The sequence below is a fragment of the Carica papaya genome, chromosome 9, assembly GCF_054855325.1.
Source record: "Carica papaya isolate Zhongbai chromosome 9, ASM5485532v1, whole genome shotgun sequence".
NCBI lineage: Eukaryota > Viridiplantae > Streptophyta > Magnoliopsida > Brassicales > Caricaceae > Carica > Carica papaya.
In genome coordinates, this window is record NC_142317.1 from 31,685,031 (window position 1) to 31,703,833 (window position 18,803).

Genomic DNA, 18,803 nt, shown 5'->3' on the forward strand with positions numbered 1-18,803 from the left:
ACAAAATTCGTAAGAAATTCACAAATCTAAAGATTTAAATATATAATAAACTCTTGTCTTATTCACATTTTCTGCTTAAACTCCAAAAACTTTTTGTTCTAAACTAACCCTTGTAATTTCAAAACTTCTTCAAATAAATATTACTTTAATAGAGCCGTTAAATCAACTTCAAGCATTGTTGACAGGGCACTTGGAGTTGATGTAGATTTATCAATTATGAGATTATATGAATTTATTGAAACTTTTACGAGATCTCAAAGATTTTTAGTAAGTTGTCCTTATTTAAGATAAATAATTAAAAATCTTAATTATTATTAATATATTTATCAATTACTATTTCTATCTAATAAGATATTTGTATTCTTTATTTTTTTTTTTAAAAAAAAGTTAACATGTTTTATCAACTGAACCAATTTTAGATATTAAATCTTTAATAGAAATTATATTTTTTAATAAAATTTATTTAATACTTTTAATGACGAAAGTAAACTTTGTTATTAATTAATGATAAAATTATCAAGTGATGTCTTATGTCAGTAATTCTGTGCTTAAGATGACATAAATTCCTCAAAACCACGAGATTTATGATAACTTTCCATATTCATAAATTACAATGATCATTAATCTTTCCTCCATCTTACTGGCCTAGATGTGGATTTTGTTTAATCAAATTGTCCACTCTGCCAAGGAAATTTAGCAATATTATATTACCAAGGACTCTATTGTAATTGACAATGTTATTGAAAATAAGATTATCAAAAGAATTTTCCTTTACGACATTACACATCCTATAGTGCCTAGAATCCCCTCATCTTAGACTTGGACCACTTTCCTACTCGAAGAACTATCTCATCCACGATTTCAAACTATTTACCTAATCCAATATTGAATTTCAACCAAAGTCTTATTGTGCAGGAATGTAGTGTGATATCAAGTTAAACTCTATTTTAGTTACACTTTAGTCTATACATAATACGTTTGTTGTCGAGAATGGTTTAACTCTATCGTTTTTTCAAGTGACCCGTATAAATTAACCCAAAAAATGTTCCCTCCCTTGAACTGCTAAAAATAGAGATAACTCCAGCTTTCTTCTATGCTTAATTTTGCTAATCAATATTTAATTCAGTCCATACCTCATGAGTATATAAAAAAATATGATCGACCCAAATGAAACTAAAAGATTTAACTTCTTTTGCATTCTGTTGCTATACAACTATGCAACATTTCTTTACATATGGACATTATTACAAGGCACATAAATCAAACAAATATGATTAGTTCCAAAAAAATAATCAACTGCTTTGATCTTTAGTATGATCACTAGGTGATGCAGATGCACTCTTGGAAGTGGAAAATGGCAATGGCGGAGGCAGAAATATCAAACTCCCTGATTGAGTTGTTGTTGAAGATGATTTGTTCAAGTAACTGGATGCACATCCATTGGTTTTTGAAGATGTTGCTGACGAGAAACCAGAAACAAATGGAAGTTGCTCTACTCCCCACTTTAACTTATCTGCACCTAATTGATTTCCAGCACTAATACCACCGCTGCTACCATTGTTTCCAATGATTGAGGTGAGAGCTGCCCTTAAAGCTGATTGAAAACTTGGGTCTGTAGTGATTGCCTTAGTGGCAGCAGCAACAGTATCTGGTGGCATAGATTGTTGATGATTCTTTTGCAAGAATGATTGATAAATGTTGTTCTCTAATATAGACGGTCTTCCAAGATTTAGGTTCTTGATGTAGGGTTGGGGAATATTGTTATTATTGCCATGGGTAAGAAAACCATTACTCCAATATAATGTGTTGGATTGTGAGGAAGAACTGAAGTTGAGGCTTGTGGAAGGATATCTTGGAGTTTGAGAGGAGAATCTATTAAATGGAGATGAGGAAGAGGATGGTGTTGATGAGGTGAGATCAAGAGTGATGGTAGGGTATGATGTTGTGGATGAGAGTGGAGAGTTGGGTAAGAAAATCTGCTTGGATTTTGAGGTATCAGATAGGTAGAAGTTTAATCCATGGAGATTAGAGGGAGTAGTTGGTAGAGGTAATGGTGGATTATTGGAGGGTGAAGGACGAGAAGTTGATGAAGATGAACCAGAGAGAAGCATTGAAGCTGCGGCTGAAGTGGTGGAAGCCATTGCAGTAGCTGCCATAGGAAGAGGGTGGTTGTGTGTTCCTTCATAAGTGGTGATTAAGATGGACATATCATCTGCACATCTTTGCACCTGCAATAATATCCAAAATTTGAAGTATAAGTTTTAATTAGAAAGTGCAAATTTATAAATAAAAGAGGTTAATTAAACAAGAGTTATTAATACTAGTATAGAGTAACTGTCCTTAAGGTAATCATGTATGAACTATATATGATTCTGTCATGCATCCATAGACAACAGAATGATATATATACATGCATGCATAACTTGATTAATAGCAAATGATATTGTTCTGCTATATGCATGCAGACGCCATGTATGCTTTCTCGATGTTTCCACCTATATAAACGCATACATATGTAGACATATATGTAAGATGTGCTGTTATGTAATAACTATTGTATTAGGAAAATAAAGATTAATTACCTGTTTTCTTACTGGGCATGAAGGTGCAACAGTGCAGCGATAGTACGCTCGAGGGCATGGGTTTCCTTTGGCAACTTTTTGTCCATATTTTCTCCATTGGCACCCATCATTCATCTGTTGCAATTGTATATATATATATATATATCTCCTCCATATTAGTGATATGTTTTAACTGAATATATATATGTATAAATATATAGATAATATGGATTAGTAATTAATGTATACGAACCGTGGGTGTATCACATCTAGCTCTGACAGAAACCCTAGCTTTCTTGACTGCGTTTTGCTGCAAAACTTCTTGGTCTTCTGTATTTCTAACTGTTGTAGTGTTGACAGCTTTATTGGGTGGCCAAGTCTCTGTACCTTCCTCCTTTATTTCATAATCAGAGATACTGTTGGCAGGGCTTGAATTTGGCAAAGCAGTATCTAATGATTTGGACACTTCATACTTGTAGTTCAACCCAAGACTTAATCCCTCTAGTTTATCTTTCTCATCTTGTTTTTCTTTGTTCTTCTCGTAATCTTTTCTTGAATGATCATTCGAGACTCGTCCAAGGCTAAGTGAGAAAAGCTCGGATTCCTCCATTGTTTCTTGGTGACTTTGATGCGGCGATTTCTTAATTTGATCTTCTTGTTGGATTACTTCATAGTATTGCATTTGTAAGGTTTGGTAATCCTTCATTATTCGACTTAAATACATTTTTAGTCTTTGGTTCTCTTCTCGTACCTCCCCTATTTCTGCCCTCGTAGATTCAAGCTTATTATCCTACATGAATATAAAAAACGTTTATATATATAAAAAGAGTTAATAATATACACACACACACACATATATATATATGTCATCACTAATTGAACCTTTTTTTTTATTTTCTCTTTTCTTAAGATTACAAAGCAGATCTTGGATCCTCAAGAATATTTCATATACACATGATATGAAATAATTAGTTCCTACACTTTAATTTTCAGATTTACATATATGAATTGAATCAGTTTTATTTAATTCACTCCCTAGGTTTTACTTACATTGACGATTTCTTTCATTATTACCATTTAAATTTAGTATTAATGCCAGATTATTCAGTTTTCACTGTCCAAGATATATTGTACTTCCACAAGCTTTCCCAAAAGGGTGGGTCGAAGATATATATTTATACATTTTGATTATCATAATTTATAATATCATTTAGTGATCTAACCTGCTCTTTTAGGATTGAAGAAGATATCATCTTAGAGTCATGCTCCATGGTTGAGCTTTCTGTGTTTGACACAATAGGTTCCTGCAGTTTAACACATTATATTTATTAGGGTCTGTGCTTGTATGTATACGTATACATATATATATATATATATATAACATAGTGCAATGCAAATGAGAAACTAGCTGGGTGTTGTGAGCGTAAGTTGATGATGAGCAGGGAATACGACGGCATCTAAAAGTCATCAACAGTTGTGTCTCAGCATGCAGTTAATCATGGTCAAAGTCTTCGAAATCAAGAGCCGACTTTGAAGAAAATTAAGTTTAATTCAATTATTAGTAAGACTTTTGAAACATCGGATTTGCAGTTCATCAAATTGTTTGTTTTGATTGATTTTAATCCCACATATCTCCTAACGGTCGTTTTCTTTATATAATTCACATGGAGCCAATAATTAAAGATTCTTAATATGTATATACATATATATATATATATATAATTACCTGTTTATTGCAGCCTAAATCTTTTTGATTAGGTGATAATGACTTTATATCATCATGATCGGGATTCTTTCTCTTGGTTCCAACCTGAAATTAGGAATTTAATTCATATAATTAATATTATAAACCATGCAACTTGATTATTTTAATTTCATAAATAAACAAAAATATTAATATTAGTCTTCGGTAAACATAAGGATGCCCCCACCATACATACATGCACATGCAGATAAATATGCACACATCTATACATACATATATATATATATATTTATGTATCTGTATTTATGTAGTCGTAAATAAACTCTGAAAAAAAAAAAGAAAAAAAGAAAGAGCTTTCCATGAATTACTAATTAACTTGGAAGGAACACAATTACACAAGAAATCTTGGAGCTGTTCACCCACGAGTTTTGAATTTTAATTATAATATATATGTATATACACACATATATATGTATGTACCCGTGTCTTGTAGTCGATATTAAAATCTCTGCTATTGCAGGGATCATCCCTTCAAATTAAATTATCTGATATCGTAAGCAATAACTAGATGGATTAGATTAAGATATACGTTCATTAACTATCCGAGTATATGATCTTTGCAAAAAATATATATAAGCATCAGCTAATCCATCAAATATATATATATATGTATATGTATGTATATAGAGCTAATGTTTCATGGAAGAAAACTAACAAATATCATATATGTAAATATCTTCTTTCGCACCTTAGCCGCTTTTTCTTTTTTTGAATCTTCTTCTTCTTCATGATTACCAGGAGAACCCATTCTCTTCTCTTCTGTAACTCTAACTTTCTCCATGAACGAGTTGGTACTTAATATTTTTCTGATCTCTTCTAAATAATTTCAATATTGAGCCATATAATCTCATTATATAGACAGAGCCTGAACTCTTTGACTTTATAAATTTACATATTAATTCAAACTTTTATCCTTTTCCATCAAAAACCAAATTAAAAATGTCCAACGTCAACAGCCAATCCAATTGCATTAAAGAAACAGTAGTAGTGAGGCAACTATACATATTATACCATTAAAATAAGAATAATTCAACTTCAACCACATAATAATATATATAGAACGTTAGTATGTAAAATATCAAATTGACAAGCGATGAGAGAGATCTTGGTTCAAGCCGCAATGTTCGGACCCACAAAGTCTATACATATATATATATATGTATATGTATATACGTGTATAAGAATATATATGTATATGTATATACAGTGCTGGTATACGTCGTTGAAGTTTCTTATATTACAAAAAGTCGCATGGGCGTATTGTTGTAGTCAAAGACGTTAATCAAATAATTTGGTTTCTTGGAATTTTGCTGGCACCCAGGAACCGGAGGTTATCTACCATGAGTCTCAGGTTTACTTTAGTCTGTGGATGTGAGGGTTAGGGTTCTAAGGGTTTTAATTTGTGGGAAGAATAAGAATATTGATGAAGTCAAACATCGGATGATTGCCAAAAATTAATTTTAATCACTTTTTTTTTCCATACAAAGTAATTTTGACTGTTTGAATTTTGACCTAATTAATAAATACCAGAAAGTGGGAATCTTTGATTGTTGCTAGGGTTTTTCTTCCATGTATATTTGATTTATATAGCTTCAAATGAAATATAAGCAGTACCGGAGCTTGATGCTTTTTGTTGGAGGAGCTAAAATAAAATATACAAGATGATATAGTGTGTTGTGTACTTTTGCTATACATGGTTAATCAATAACAAAACTAAAATATAATCATTTTAAAATAAAAATGATAACTAATAACACAATTACCTCATATGTACGATACATATGCACACTCCATTTTTTAATTTTACATCTTCGTAAAAAGTGATAAAAATATCAATAATCTAACAGTTTTTAATCTAAAAGTTAAAGAAGATTATAAAGTGCATATATATGATTAGAATGCCGACTTTAATCAATGAATCACCTTCTAGGAGAAGCTTATGATCGAAGAAAAGCTTGAGACACAAGGACTTGTTGCCCCATTTCTTTTTAGCTTAGTGGTAGAAGGTTTAGCAAGATTAATGAAAAGACTAACGGGATATGATTTTTAATTGGGTTTAGATTTGTTGAGTTAGGATGGTGTTAAATTGGCTTCAATTTGTAACAATTTAGTTTTTTATGGTCTTGTTGAGAGCACAATGTTAATGTTAAAAAATATTTTTGAGATTTTTCGAGTTAGTTTTAGTTTTGATGGTTAATTTTCTTTAAGGTAAAATAATCGGGGTGATTTGGTGAATAGACTGACATATAAAGTGAGTTATAGAGACAAGTCTTTTCCATATACTATGATTTTCATTGCGAGCAAATTAGAGTTTTAAAGTAACTCAACAACATGTGTTGATAAGATGTAAAAGCGATTAACAGTATATAAAATGAAGTTTTATGTATAAGAACGTGAGTGACCTTAGTGAGAATAGTCTTAGAATAAGTTCTGATTTTTTCTATGTTAATTATGAAATATTATTTACGTGACAAGATAATTACGATTTTTTTTTTTTGGTGGAGAAGCATAGAGCTCTACATAATATCATGATAGTGGGTAATAGGTTAGTTGAGAATTTAAAACAAGTGTTTGGAAATCTATTTAGAGACATAAGGTTAAAATTTTTATTTGGCAAATGTTGAAATATAAAGCATCGATGTTAGAACATCTTCATAGGTCTCGTGAATTGGGTATAAATTCAATAGACTAATTTTTTTTTTCACAATATATGTAAAATTAAAGAATATGAGTTATCTATATACATTAGTGCGACAATACATAAGTAATTCCTACATCAATTGAGGTTTTCTTTGCCTTTTAGAATTCTTTGAGTACTTCATTACTCGTCTACTTAATTTTTCAATCCAATTGGGATGGTAAGTATCAAAAAGTCAAAGTAATATATATGCTAAACAAAATGGGATAGTGCAAATTGGTATTGCTTATCCTTCTTGCTCATGTTGTTTTAAAATTTTGTGAGGAACGTATTTGATACAACCATCCAAGTAATAAATAATTAATGTGCTTATATATATACATACATATTTATATATATATATATATGTGTGTGTGTGTGTGTGTACATATGTGTTGGAAAGACTATTCTTGCATATTGACTATCGACGAGAACATTGACAAAACAATTACAACAAGTTGGTAAGATAAGAAAGAATTAATATTTAACATTTCAAACGTAAGTTTTTTTATAAATTAATTGAATCTACTTTGTACATTAATTTAAATGCCCCCGAAGAGTTAATTAACATTAATATTGTTATAAAATCAGAGATATATATAATTATATATATTCATGGATGGAGCTATTAAGAAAAAAGAAGAAGAAGAAGATGCTACGTATAGAATTGACTTTTTATATATAAATCAATCAATATTATGCATAATATATTAATTATAATACATATGTTATATAAAAATAAAATATTAAATATTATCCATTCAAATTTTAAAATGTGAAAATAAAATTAATATAATAATTATACTTGTATATATATATTATATAGAGATAGAACTTAATACGATATTATACATAATAGTTATGTATTTAAGTTTTTAAAATATAAAAATAAATTTAATTTTTAATTTACTCAAAATTATACACCTTATAGTTTTTAAATTCAAAAATAATTTTAATAACATATATAATAATTGTTTATTTAAATTGTTTAATATATAATTTATAAATTATATAATATCATGTAAAATAAAAATCTAGTATATATATTTCTCAATTAATTTATACTCATAATACACAAAATAATACTTGACTTTAACTCTCAAAATTATCAAATTAGAAAGTGTTGATGAAAATTTAAACCAAACTAGATATGAAAACTGTAAGTAAATTCGTATTGAATTAAAGAGAATGAACACGAAAGTGTACCTGAATTGATAACGGAAGAAATCTTGCGTAGTACGATAGATATTTTAAATCGACATGTAGCCTTTCAGTATTTCCTTTTTTGCTGATGAGATAACAAAAATAAAATAAAATTTACGTACAATTTGATGATTATAACTACTTTTTTATATCGTAAATTTTTATCATTTATCATTTTACTCATTATAAAATGAAAAATTATAAATATACTATTTATACATATTATAAGCCTATACATAAGTCCGATACATTAAGATTCATAACTGTTTATATGTTAAGATTCATAATCATTTAACCGTAATTGATTATTTTTTAAACGGACTCAATAAATTAATTGTTTGTTACGTATATCAAGGCTCACATTAAACGTATTTGTTGATAAAAAATTCAACAATCGTGTCTTCTTACTTATGAATCAAACTCTTATAAACATTTTGACTTTGTATTTATGTATATATAGAAAAGGTAATTATATAAATATATATGTGTGTGTGTGTAAATGTATACGCAGTTTCATCAATGGCATTACAAGCCACCTAAATAGAGCATAGAAACAGACCACTGTAGAATCTAAAGTATATTTTTAAATATAAACCTAATCCCCTTAGTTAATTAATTAATATTTGCATGTACGTAATTCAGTTTTCTTATGTAAGAATTGAAATTTATTTTTTCAATAATTCAGTATTGTTGACATCCTGGATCCGACAAGAGCTACTTTTTTTTTAGCCTAATTATAGAAAAAAGTCATATGCTTAGCAGCCCTTTATGCATATAGACAGATCAGAGAGTATAAGGCCATGAGAAATGGTGAAAGAGTCAACTTGACTCCATATTTTCAATATATATATATATATATATATATACATGCATATACATATACATATATATATATATATATATGTCTGCCATATTGGAGGAGATCTTTCAATTTTCAACATTTTTTTTACTTGTTGAATGAGAACTAAATTGAGAAGTTTGACCTCATTTTGTTCTTTTTATAATGACTTCTGTATTTCATGACTTAATTTTGAATTTAAAAAAGTAATTATCTTAATTAAATTGGTTAATCTTTTGATTACAAAAGCATATATCGACATGAAATAATTGTATGTACTCAATTATATTTAAAAAAAAATGTGAAATAAACAGAAAATTTTCTACTTAATTAGGAATTAATCTAATGAAATTAAATTAACTACTGATTTTATTTATATACAGATACCTAGTCTCAATACTTCATTTATCATTGTTATTTTTGTTTCTCATTTTTTTTTATATATATTTTTGTCCTTAATCACGTTTTACTCATTTAGAAGAATTAAAAATATTTCAACACCAATCAATTTTTTACTGCAATTTTATAAGATGGTTAGAGACAGATACCATAAAAATATCGAATTTGTCGAGTAATTATCTTAAGAGAGAGAGAGAGATGACTATTAAAAAATAAATTATCTAATCGTGCAACTGATACTAATAACCCAGTTTATTTTAGGTCAATCTAATGTCGATTATACACTGTGTCTACTACTTTTATTTAATTCTTTACAAAATGGAATTCTTCGTAAGGGAGATAAGTTTAAAAGAGGATTAAGACAAGGGGACCATATGTTCTCTTATGCTTTCATTCTTTAGAGAAAAATTATATTCCAACTTCTTAACAAAGTTGAATTGAAGAAATTTATTTACAGTATCAAAATAACTCGGCGTGCACCAATTATAAATCATATTTGCTTTGTAAATGACTTAATTATTTGTTGACGAACTAATAAGAAAAATATCACAAAAATAATGAAGATAATGGTTTAAATACGAGTGAAGTGTAAATATATTCTACATATTTATTAAATTAATATACATGGATTTAGTACTAGAAATACACTAATATGGTTTAATGCACAATTATATATTAAATTAATAGTTAATACATGCATGTATACTAATAGTATAAATAGTTAATAGAAATCCGTGTATTGAATTAATTTCATAAATATTTAATATTTAAAGCAATATGATGTAATATTATTTGATGATTTAATTTAATATAATGCATTTAAAATGTAATATTAAATGATTCTATACTAAATTTTTTAATCATGCATGTATTAAACTATAGAATTAATTAATTAAGTATGTATTTATTAATTATGAAAATAATTAATATTTTTTAATGACGTGGCTCAATCTATTACCGATATACGCATATATATATACACAAAATATAGGATTATATTAAATAAAAAATATTTCAAAAAGTAATTAATTGACATGTAAAATTTTTAAATTTATTTTTATTTATAGAGGTTATAATATATTAAGTAGGGTTTTACAAACATTTCCTGTACTCTGCTCCAGCTTCTTCCCCTTTTCATCTAAAACCCCTGTGCTTACTCTTCAAAGTGAGATATCGGAGAAGCTACTTTATCAGAGGCAATGCAGAGGGTATTCGCATGCAGAACCAGGCCTTCAAGAAATATCTTAAAGTCTTTCACCTCTGCTCTCAACTTGTCAAGGTCTGCTAGTTTATTTTGGTCGATCACTTTTTATCTGGATTTAGTTTGATTGGGTTGATTATTTTTAATCTGGATTTCTGATGGTTTTCGAGAATTATGCGCTTTCTGGTTTTTCAGATTCTTTGTTGATCATCTGGATTATGCAAAGAATTGTACTGAATTTCACAGACAAAAGTGTCATCTTTTACTGATCACAATTCGGATAGAAGGGTTTTCTAGCGGACACAAATTGTTTGATTATCCTATTTGGTTGAGTGATTCTCATTGAGGTTCATCTTTAACGTTGCACATTCTATTGTTTGCTACAGTAAAGCTGGTGTTGCTTTAAGACAATTAATTGACCTTGTTCTGTGCTCCTCCTCCAAGATACTTGATTTTTCCGGGAATTTTGTTTTCAATTTTGTTAAAAAATGTGTTAAAAGTAGTTATTGCAGTATTTTGATCAATGAATTATTGCGGCTTTGTTTGTGCTATGAACATTTGATATTCGGGTTCAGTCCTGGGATGATTGGTTAACAAATATTTATTGGTTTCAAAACCTTCTTTTCCTGTATATAGTAATCTTTCTCTAAAGGTTCTTTTTTTAAAAAAACATTTTCTAATATCTTTTATTTGTAGCAGATCTAGTCATTCTTTACCTTTTGCAACAGTCGACGTTGAGGAGATATCACAGTCTCAACCTGCTAAAGTACTGAACCTAGGTAGGTATTCTTTATAGCAGTAAATTGGTTATAGGAACCCTGAGTTTCGAGCAGAACTAAAATTGAAGTTATGAACCAAGTTTATGTTCAGGATAAATGAGTATTGTAATTTTCTTTGTAAATTCATCTCTCCAAAATTTAAATTTTATTTTCTGAACTAATGATTTTGAATGCTACAATTTTTGGATAGCTCTTTTTAATAAAATCAAAAGTTGATTTAATTAAGTTACTAGCTTGAATAAATTTGTGCATACTTGTATTTTCTAGCTCATGTTTAGCTCTTGTTACCCCTAGAGTCTAAATTAACCAACTAATTTGAACACAAGAAGTCTAATTTAGTGCAGGGTAAATGGACGGGATCTTCAAACTGGAATACGATTTTGGATCCTTTGAATGGTGAATCATTTATTAAGATCGCAGAAGTAGATGAAACTGAAATTAAGGTACAGCATTTGAATACCATGATAAAATTGTATGCCTTTCAGTTTTAATTGTTCCCCATCTCTTCACTGTTGAAGCAGACGTGTATGCCTAGGCTGTTGTCTTCATCCTGAATCTGTTCTAATGCGGTCCCTTATCACTTCTGTCCATGTACAATTTTCAATGCTCTGATGTCTTATGTTGCTGAGTTCTTCTAATCAATCTTATTGTTTGACTTGAAGCCATTTGTGGAGAGCTTGTCTAAATGCTCAAAACATGGTTTACACAATCCCTTCAAATCACCAGAAAGGTCAGTATTGATTATCCTTCCTAATTATCCCTCTGTTCTTCTGACAACTTTTATATTATTTCTGATCTGCATTTCTTTTTGTCTATCAGTTACTTAATTGGGATGGTATGTAATGATTTTTTCATCAACAATTTCTCATACAAAAGATTTTCTCCTTTAACATTTTATTCGGTTCGCAATTAAAATACAAATAATTGGCCTTTTTTATGCAGGTATCTTTTATATGGAGATATAACTGCAAAGGCAGCCCGAATGCTTTCTTTGCCAAAGGTAGCATATAATTGAACTTAGACATGCATAAGCACTTAGTTATTGGCTATTTAGATTTTTGATATGAAAGTAAATAGTGTAACTCACATGATTTCAGGTGTCTGATTTCTTCTCAAGATTAATACAGAGGGTAGCCCCAAAAAGTTACCAGCAGGCTTTTGGTGAAGTTTATGTAACACAAAAATTTCTTGAGAATTTTTCCGGTGACCAGGTACATCAAGATTAAGCGCTATTTGGACATTTTTGGGTTTGCCAGTCAAGACTTTAGGAATAAAATAGAAAGGAAAAAAGGGAGTCTGTAATTTTCTGATTGTTGATGTTCTGATTTGGATGAATGTAATATTGATTGAGTCCCTTCATGAAATATTGTTTTGCATTAATAGGAAGTTTTTCCAATATTTTAAGAAAGCATTCTATACCTAAAGAGTTGAAATTTAATTTCTGCATCAGATGGACATTATTCAGGAATGAACTGTCTAATAATTTTGCTAAATCAAGTTCTGTCTTCTAATAAACTCTTTTCTGAATCCATCAGGTCCGTTTCTTGGCACGCTCATTTTCTGTACCTGGAAATCATCTCGGACAACAAAGTCATGGTTACCGTTGGCCCTATGGTCCTGTAAGACATTTTTTTAAACATTTTTGATACTACGGGAAGTCAGAACCTCTCATGTAACAGAATAGGTTTTCTGATTTGTTACCTGATAAGATTGGTATCTAGTAACATGGAAAAATTAATCTGTGGAGTCCTTGACAAAGAATGTCTGATTACTTAAGCCTCTAATGACCATCTGAGAAAACTGAAAAGAAAAAGAAAAAAATTGCCGCTAGAAAATGGCAGGAGAACATACTGTTAAAAAGTGGCAGCATTTTCCTGAGGCATGTGGCTAACAAATAATGCTTTTGAAAGCCCACCAGTCCTTTAGAAAGAATGTTTGATTACTTAGGCTTCTAATGATCATCTGAGGAAACTGAAAAGAAAAAAGAAAAAATTGCTGTTAGAAAATGGCAGGAGTACATACTGTTAAAAAGTGACAGCATTGTCCTGAGGCATGTGGCTAAAAAATAATGCTTTAGAAAGCCCACCAGTTCTTTCCCTTGGATTGGTTGATCAACAAAATGATTTATGAGTAGTAGTTTTAAATACTAATACATAGTGTTGTATCATTCAGATCTAATTAATACAAGTCAAATCCTATGTTTTTTTTGGGGAAGTAGCATCTATTTACATAGGTAAGTACAGACCTGACACTTCTATGTTATTTCTAGTGTTCTTATTTACAATAATTGTTGCACAGGTTGCAATTGTTACTCCCTTTAATTTCCCACTGGAGATTCCTGTCCTTCAGTTGATGGGTGCACTTTATATGGGCAACAAGCCTCTTCTCAAAGTTGACAGTAAGGTATGTTAACAGAAAAACCTTTTTCTGAAATAAGCGTTTAGAAGCTTTGGCTCTCTAAACATGTTGATTACTACATAATATTGGTTCTACCGGAGTAACTAGAGAAGTTCTCTCGGAGAAGAATAATATAATTTGTTTCAAAATAGTATTTTTAAAATGCAATTGATAGAGAAATGTATGTATGTTAGTTTGGTCAACGTGTTGGCAACTTAAATCTGGTTCTCTTTATTTTTTCAGGTGTCTATTTTATCCTCTTCCACGCAGACTAACTGATGTCCAAAATGATTTGTAGGTGAGCATTGTTATGGAGCAAATGATGAGATTGCTTCATTATTGTGGCTTACCCATGGAAGATGTTGATTACATAAATTCTGATGGGAAGACAATGAACAAACTACTATTGGAGGTCGGTCATTTGGGATGTAAATGTTTCATACCTTTCACTTTTCTCATAATTAAATAGCATAAATTGTTCTAATAATGTGAATGTTGATTTGGAAGCTATTTTAACTTTTCTGATAGGAAGCAATTTTAACTGCTAATATTCCCTTGTGGTGTCACTTGAAAGTGTCATAGAGGATGCACTTGAAGTGTCTCTATTATTTGACTACCTCATCTAAATTTCAGTGTGTGACTGAAAAATTATATGGTAGTTGAATGGTGGTGATAGTATTGTTGGCACCATGAAGCTTTTAGCCTCTTGGTTGAGGCCATGGCAAGATTAAGAAAAAAGGAAAACGAGAATTTCTTGTTGGTGATAATGGCTATTGAAATTGTCCTAGTTTTCTATTTACAGCAGCACTGATTCTATGTAGTGTAGGTCCCGTGGAGTTTAACACTCACTAAATAACTGGGCATATCTTCAGATTGACAACTTCAATACTATTGGAGTTAAATATCGAACTCTTTTGTGATACTTGTGATCGATTAATTGTTCTGTATGTAAGCATATGCAGATTTAGGAATGCAACTCACATTGAAATTTATTGTTGTCCTCATTATACAGGCAAATCCACAGATGACCCTTTTCACTGGTAGCTCAAGGGTTGCAGAAAAATTGGCTGTTGACCTAAAGGGTCGCATTAAACTAGAAGATGCCGGATTTGATTGGAAAATCCTTGGTCCTGATGTTCAGGAGGTTTATAATCATCTAACTTCAGATTTAGCTTATTTTGTTCTCTCTACTTAGCTCCAAAGGAATTTTTTACTTATTGGTTTCGATCTCTTGGCAGGTGGATTATGTTGCATGGGTATGTGATCAGGACGCATATGCATGCAGTGGTCAGAAATGTTCTGCCCAATCAATATTATTCATGCATGAGGTTAGCAGCTTTGTTTTTGTTTTCCACTATTTCGTCTACCATCAGCGTTCTATATTAAAATTTGCCGAGGACTAAAGTCAACACTCCTTAATATGCTTTGCATCTTAAGTCTAATCTGCATTTGTTATCTGATTTTAACCTGGTTTTCTACTGGTTTCTTCTTATTCTTCCTTTAATAACGGATCTTTATCTTTATGCAGAATTGGTCAAAAACTACCCTTTTACCAAAATTGAAGGATCTTGCAGAAAGAAGAAAATTGGAAGATTTAACAATTGGTCCTGTTCTTACCGTAAGTTTGCGAATTTGGTGATATCTTGAATTTAGCCTTCTATACCAACGAACATATTGTCATTTCCAATATATTTCGGCATTAAAAAATAGCAGTTGGAAATGTACTAGTTTTGAACATTCTTTCATACCAGTTGGCAAACATGAGGGTAGTTGCCTGCAAAGGTCAGACCCAACTACTGGTTCTGTAGTACTTGAATGAATTCAAGTGTTCATGAAATTTTTTATCAACTAGTATCAATGTAATGGCTAGTATTTTTATGTGACAAATTGATTGGGGAATAACGCTTTAGACAGACTTAATTGGTTCAACTGAAACTAGAATAACTTAATTAACCTCCTTTAGTTGGAGGCTGAATAAGGAAAGCAATATGAGAAGTAACTAGACTACCTTGATGTTGTTGGAAGTTTCAGGCTTACCTGTCCTTATAAAGAAATTGTATCTCAATTAGCTATGTTGATCGATTAGACAATGCGGTTAATCTTGTTTGTTTCTTTTGTTTTTTTTTTAAGAAAGACAAAAACTTATCATTGATGCTGAATGGGTAAGCTCTAGATTACATAAATGAATTAGAAATTATAATTTTATTAAAGATAAAGGTAAAATATTATAGGAGTCTATTGTCAAAATTTAGTAACTTCAAAATTTTATTCTTATTAATATTTTAATTTTTCTATTTGTATTTTACTTTTTGCAGTTTACTACTGGAGCAATGTTGGAACACGCAGAAAAATTACTTGACATACCGGGTTCAAAGCTACTATTTGGAGGCAAGCCTTTGGAGAACCATTCTATTCCTTCTATCTACGGTGCTATTAAACCTACAGCTGTTTACATTCCTCTTGAAGAAATTTTGAAGGTTAACAACTATGAGCTTGTTATGAAAGAAATTTTTGGACCATTCCAGGTAAAAAAGAAACCTTAGTAAAACATTTTTTTTTAATGAAGTATTATAGTGATAATTATCAAACTTCTTATCGGGTGTGAGGGAGGAAAAGGGAAGAGGAGGTTTGGAAATAAACGTTTATAAGAATCCTAGACCATTGTTATCCTTAGCCATCTAGAAGTTCCATTTATTAAATTAATGTATTTTATGCCTCCTTGGACTTGAAGGGACCCTGAAATGAAGAATTCTTAGAAGTAATTTGGCAAGGAGCTGAAGACATTGGCGATAGGATAATTTTTCAGATTCCTGTTCTTGTTTTGTTGAGGAGGAATAAGATTCCTGTTATTTGTGGAAGATTTGAGGAGGATATAACTTATGCTATAGAGACCTTGGTTTTTCTTTTTTTGGTATCTTGCCCTTTTCTGGTTATCCCAGTGTTATAAAAACAGTTAACAATACATTGATGGTTTTTTACAATAATGGTCTATCTGGATAGCCAACATGCAAAATGGTGCTCTAGCTACTGATATTTTGTAGGGTTAGCATCTGCCATGTGTTTGCTTCTTGAATTTTAAAACCAACGAGGGTACCTAAATTAGATGCTTAACCAGTTGACCATTTTAATATACTCGAGAAAATTAGAATTTAGCTCTGCTCATCTGTGGGCTTAAGATTATTTAAAATGTACTTTCTGTTGTTAAATCCAGGGAAAGAAGGAACTTATCTTCCATGACTTATCCTAAAGTTGGTACTGACAACCATTATTTATCTGCTTCTAGATTATAACCGAGTATAAAGATGATCAACTCCCAATGGTGTTGGATGCCTTAGAAAGGATGCATGCGCATTTAACTGCTGCTGTGGTGTCAAATGATCCCATCTTTTTGCAGGCAAGTGTCAGTTGTCTACAAGGCTTAAGTTTTGAATTGCTGCCTTTTGTGTTTATTGTGATTGTAATAACATTTCATATATCACTAAATTTAGTTTTTCCCCCTACTTGCAACAGTCAAATATTCTGGTAGCTGTAGCCCTTGCTCCAGATCCTTCATTTTGAGATTTTCTCGAACTACATACAGCTTGTGGTTGAATGCCAATGATGCCTCTGGCTCTGAAACTAATACATTATATCTTATCTTTGCCTCAAAATCTATTTGCAGGAAGTTATAGGGAAATCGGTGAATGGCACAACTTATGCTGGACTGAGAGCAAGAACGACTGGAGCTCCACAAAATCACTGGTTAGTGGAGAAGCTTGTCTCTTTTCTGATTCATTTGGTGATCAGAGTTGCTAACTTTTATATTGATTATAATGGAACTCGACAGGTTTGGACCAGCTGGTGACCCTAGAGGTGCTGGAATAGGAACCCCGGAGGCAATAAAGGTTGTATGGTCTTGCCATAGAGAAATCATATATGATTATGGTCCTCTGCCAAGAAACTGGGAGATTCCACCTTCTACATGAAGAGAGAAAGATTAAGCAGAAAAGTTATCCGAGACAGAGAAGTAGCTGGTAGGAGATGTACTTTAGGGTATACTCTAGATAGCAGCTTCTTGTCCTTCGGTTCTCCATTGCCAAGAATAAAATGGAGTTGTTTTTAAGTTAGCAAATTATAGGGGTTCAGATCTTTGTTTTTAGATTCTTTTGAATAAATAGGGATTTTTAAATTAAATGTGGAATGGAAACCATACAATTTGATGGTATGTGCATACAATTGATTTACAATTAGGCTAGCTGATATTTCTAACTACAATTCATCCTCATATATATATATATATATATATATTTATATACTAATTGTAATATAATTTTTTAAAGAAAACATATAAAAATATCAGGAAGTGATGGAGGAGCTATATAAGGGAATAGTTGATTTTTAAGACAAATGCAAGTTCTAAGAAGGAAGACTAAAAAATCAGAAAAATAACACTACATATGGCTGAATTCGGATCTCAAATATAGATTTAAATTACTCTTCCTTCCTGCAGTATTGTTATATAATATGAACATATATGTAACTATATATATATGTAACAACTTCAATTTATATACACAGCTATTATATTATATATATATATTAACTGTTTCCTTTTCTTTTTTTTTTTTTTGGAAGAACAAAAGTCAGTCTTTTACATAAACAATTATATATATACATGAGTATTTTAGAAGATATAAACAAGAATAAGGCTTATATGATTAATTTAGATGTCCAAAATAAAATATTTATGTAAAATAAAAATTGTATTTAAAAAATTATTATGATAAAAATAATTCAGTTGAATTCCATTAAATATAATAATTTATTCTGAACATATATCCATAAAAAAAATTATATAATTTCAGTTGAAAGCAAATTTCTGCTTCCTTCTTCATTTGTTTCAAACTAAAGCTTACTGTGAAGCCCAATATCAAGGCTCAGGCCCAGTTCTTAGGGGGAAACGAAAGTGCTTCTCCTCCCCAAAAAAAAAAACCTAGACTCTCG

The 18,803-nt window shown here is 30.5% G+C and overlaps 2 protein-coding genes across 2 annotated transcripts; one reads left to right on the forward strand and one right to left on the reverse strand.

Annotated features, from left to right (window-relative positions):
- Nucleotides 1-1,168: 1,168 nt before the first annotated feature.
- Nucleotides 1,169-5,172, reverse strand: WRKY61 (WRKY DNA-binding protein 61). Its single transcript, XM_022049113.2, has 6 exons — nt 5,015-5,172; nt 4,288-4,371; nt 3,785-3,865; nt 2,815-3,351; nt 2,583-2,696; nt 1,169-2,228 (listed from the first exon to the last, which is right to left on the reverse strand). The coding sequence occupies exons 1-6, from the start codon at nt 5,105-5,107 to the stop codon at nt 1,293-1,295; spliced, it is 1,845 nt and encodes a 614-aa protein (XP_021904805.2). The 5' UTR covers nt 5,108-5,172; the 3' UTR covers nt 1,169-1,292.
- A 5,364-nt stretch (nt 5,173-10,536) lies between these two features.
- On the forward strand, nt 10,537-18,024 carry ALDH12A1 (aldehyde dehydrogenase 12A1). The gene is made up of 16 exons (XM_088211397.1): nt 10,537-10,722; nt 11,344-11,423; nt 11,763-11,866; nt 12,086-12,153; nt 12,366-12,423; nt 12,521-12,634; nt 12,959-13,042; nt 13,722-13,826; nt 14,119-14,232; nt 14,833-14,964; nt 15,059-15,148; nt 15,349-15,438; nt 16,136-16,345; nt 17,104-17,218; nt 17,486-17,561; nt 17,647-18,024. Exons 1-16 carry the CDS (start codon nt 10,643-10,645, stop codon nt 17,783-17,785), a joined length of 1,659 nt encoding a protein of 552 aa, XP_088067523.1. The 5' UTR covers nt 10,537-10,642; the 3' UTR covers nt 17,786-18,024.
- The last annotated feature ends 779 nt before the right edge of the window (nt 18,025-18,803 follow it).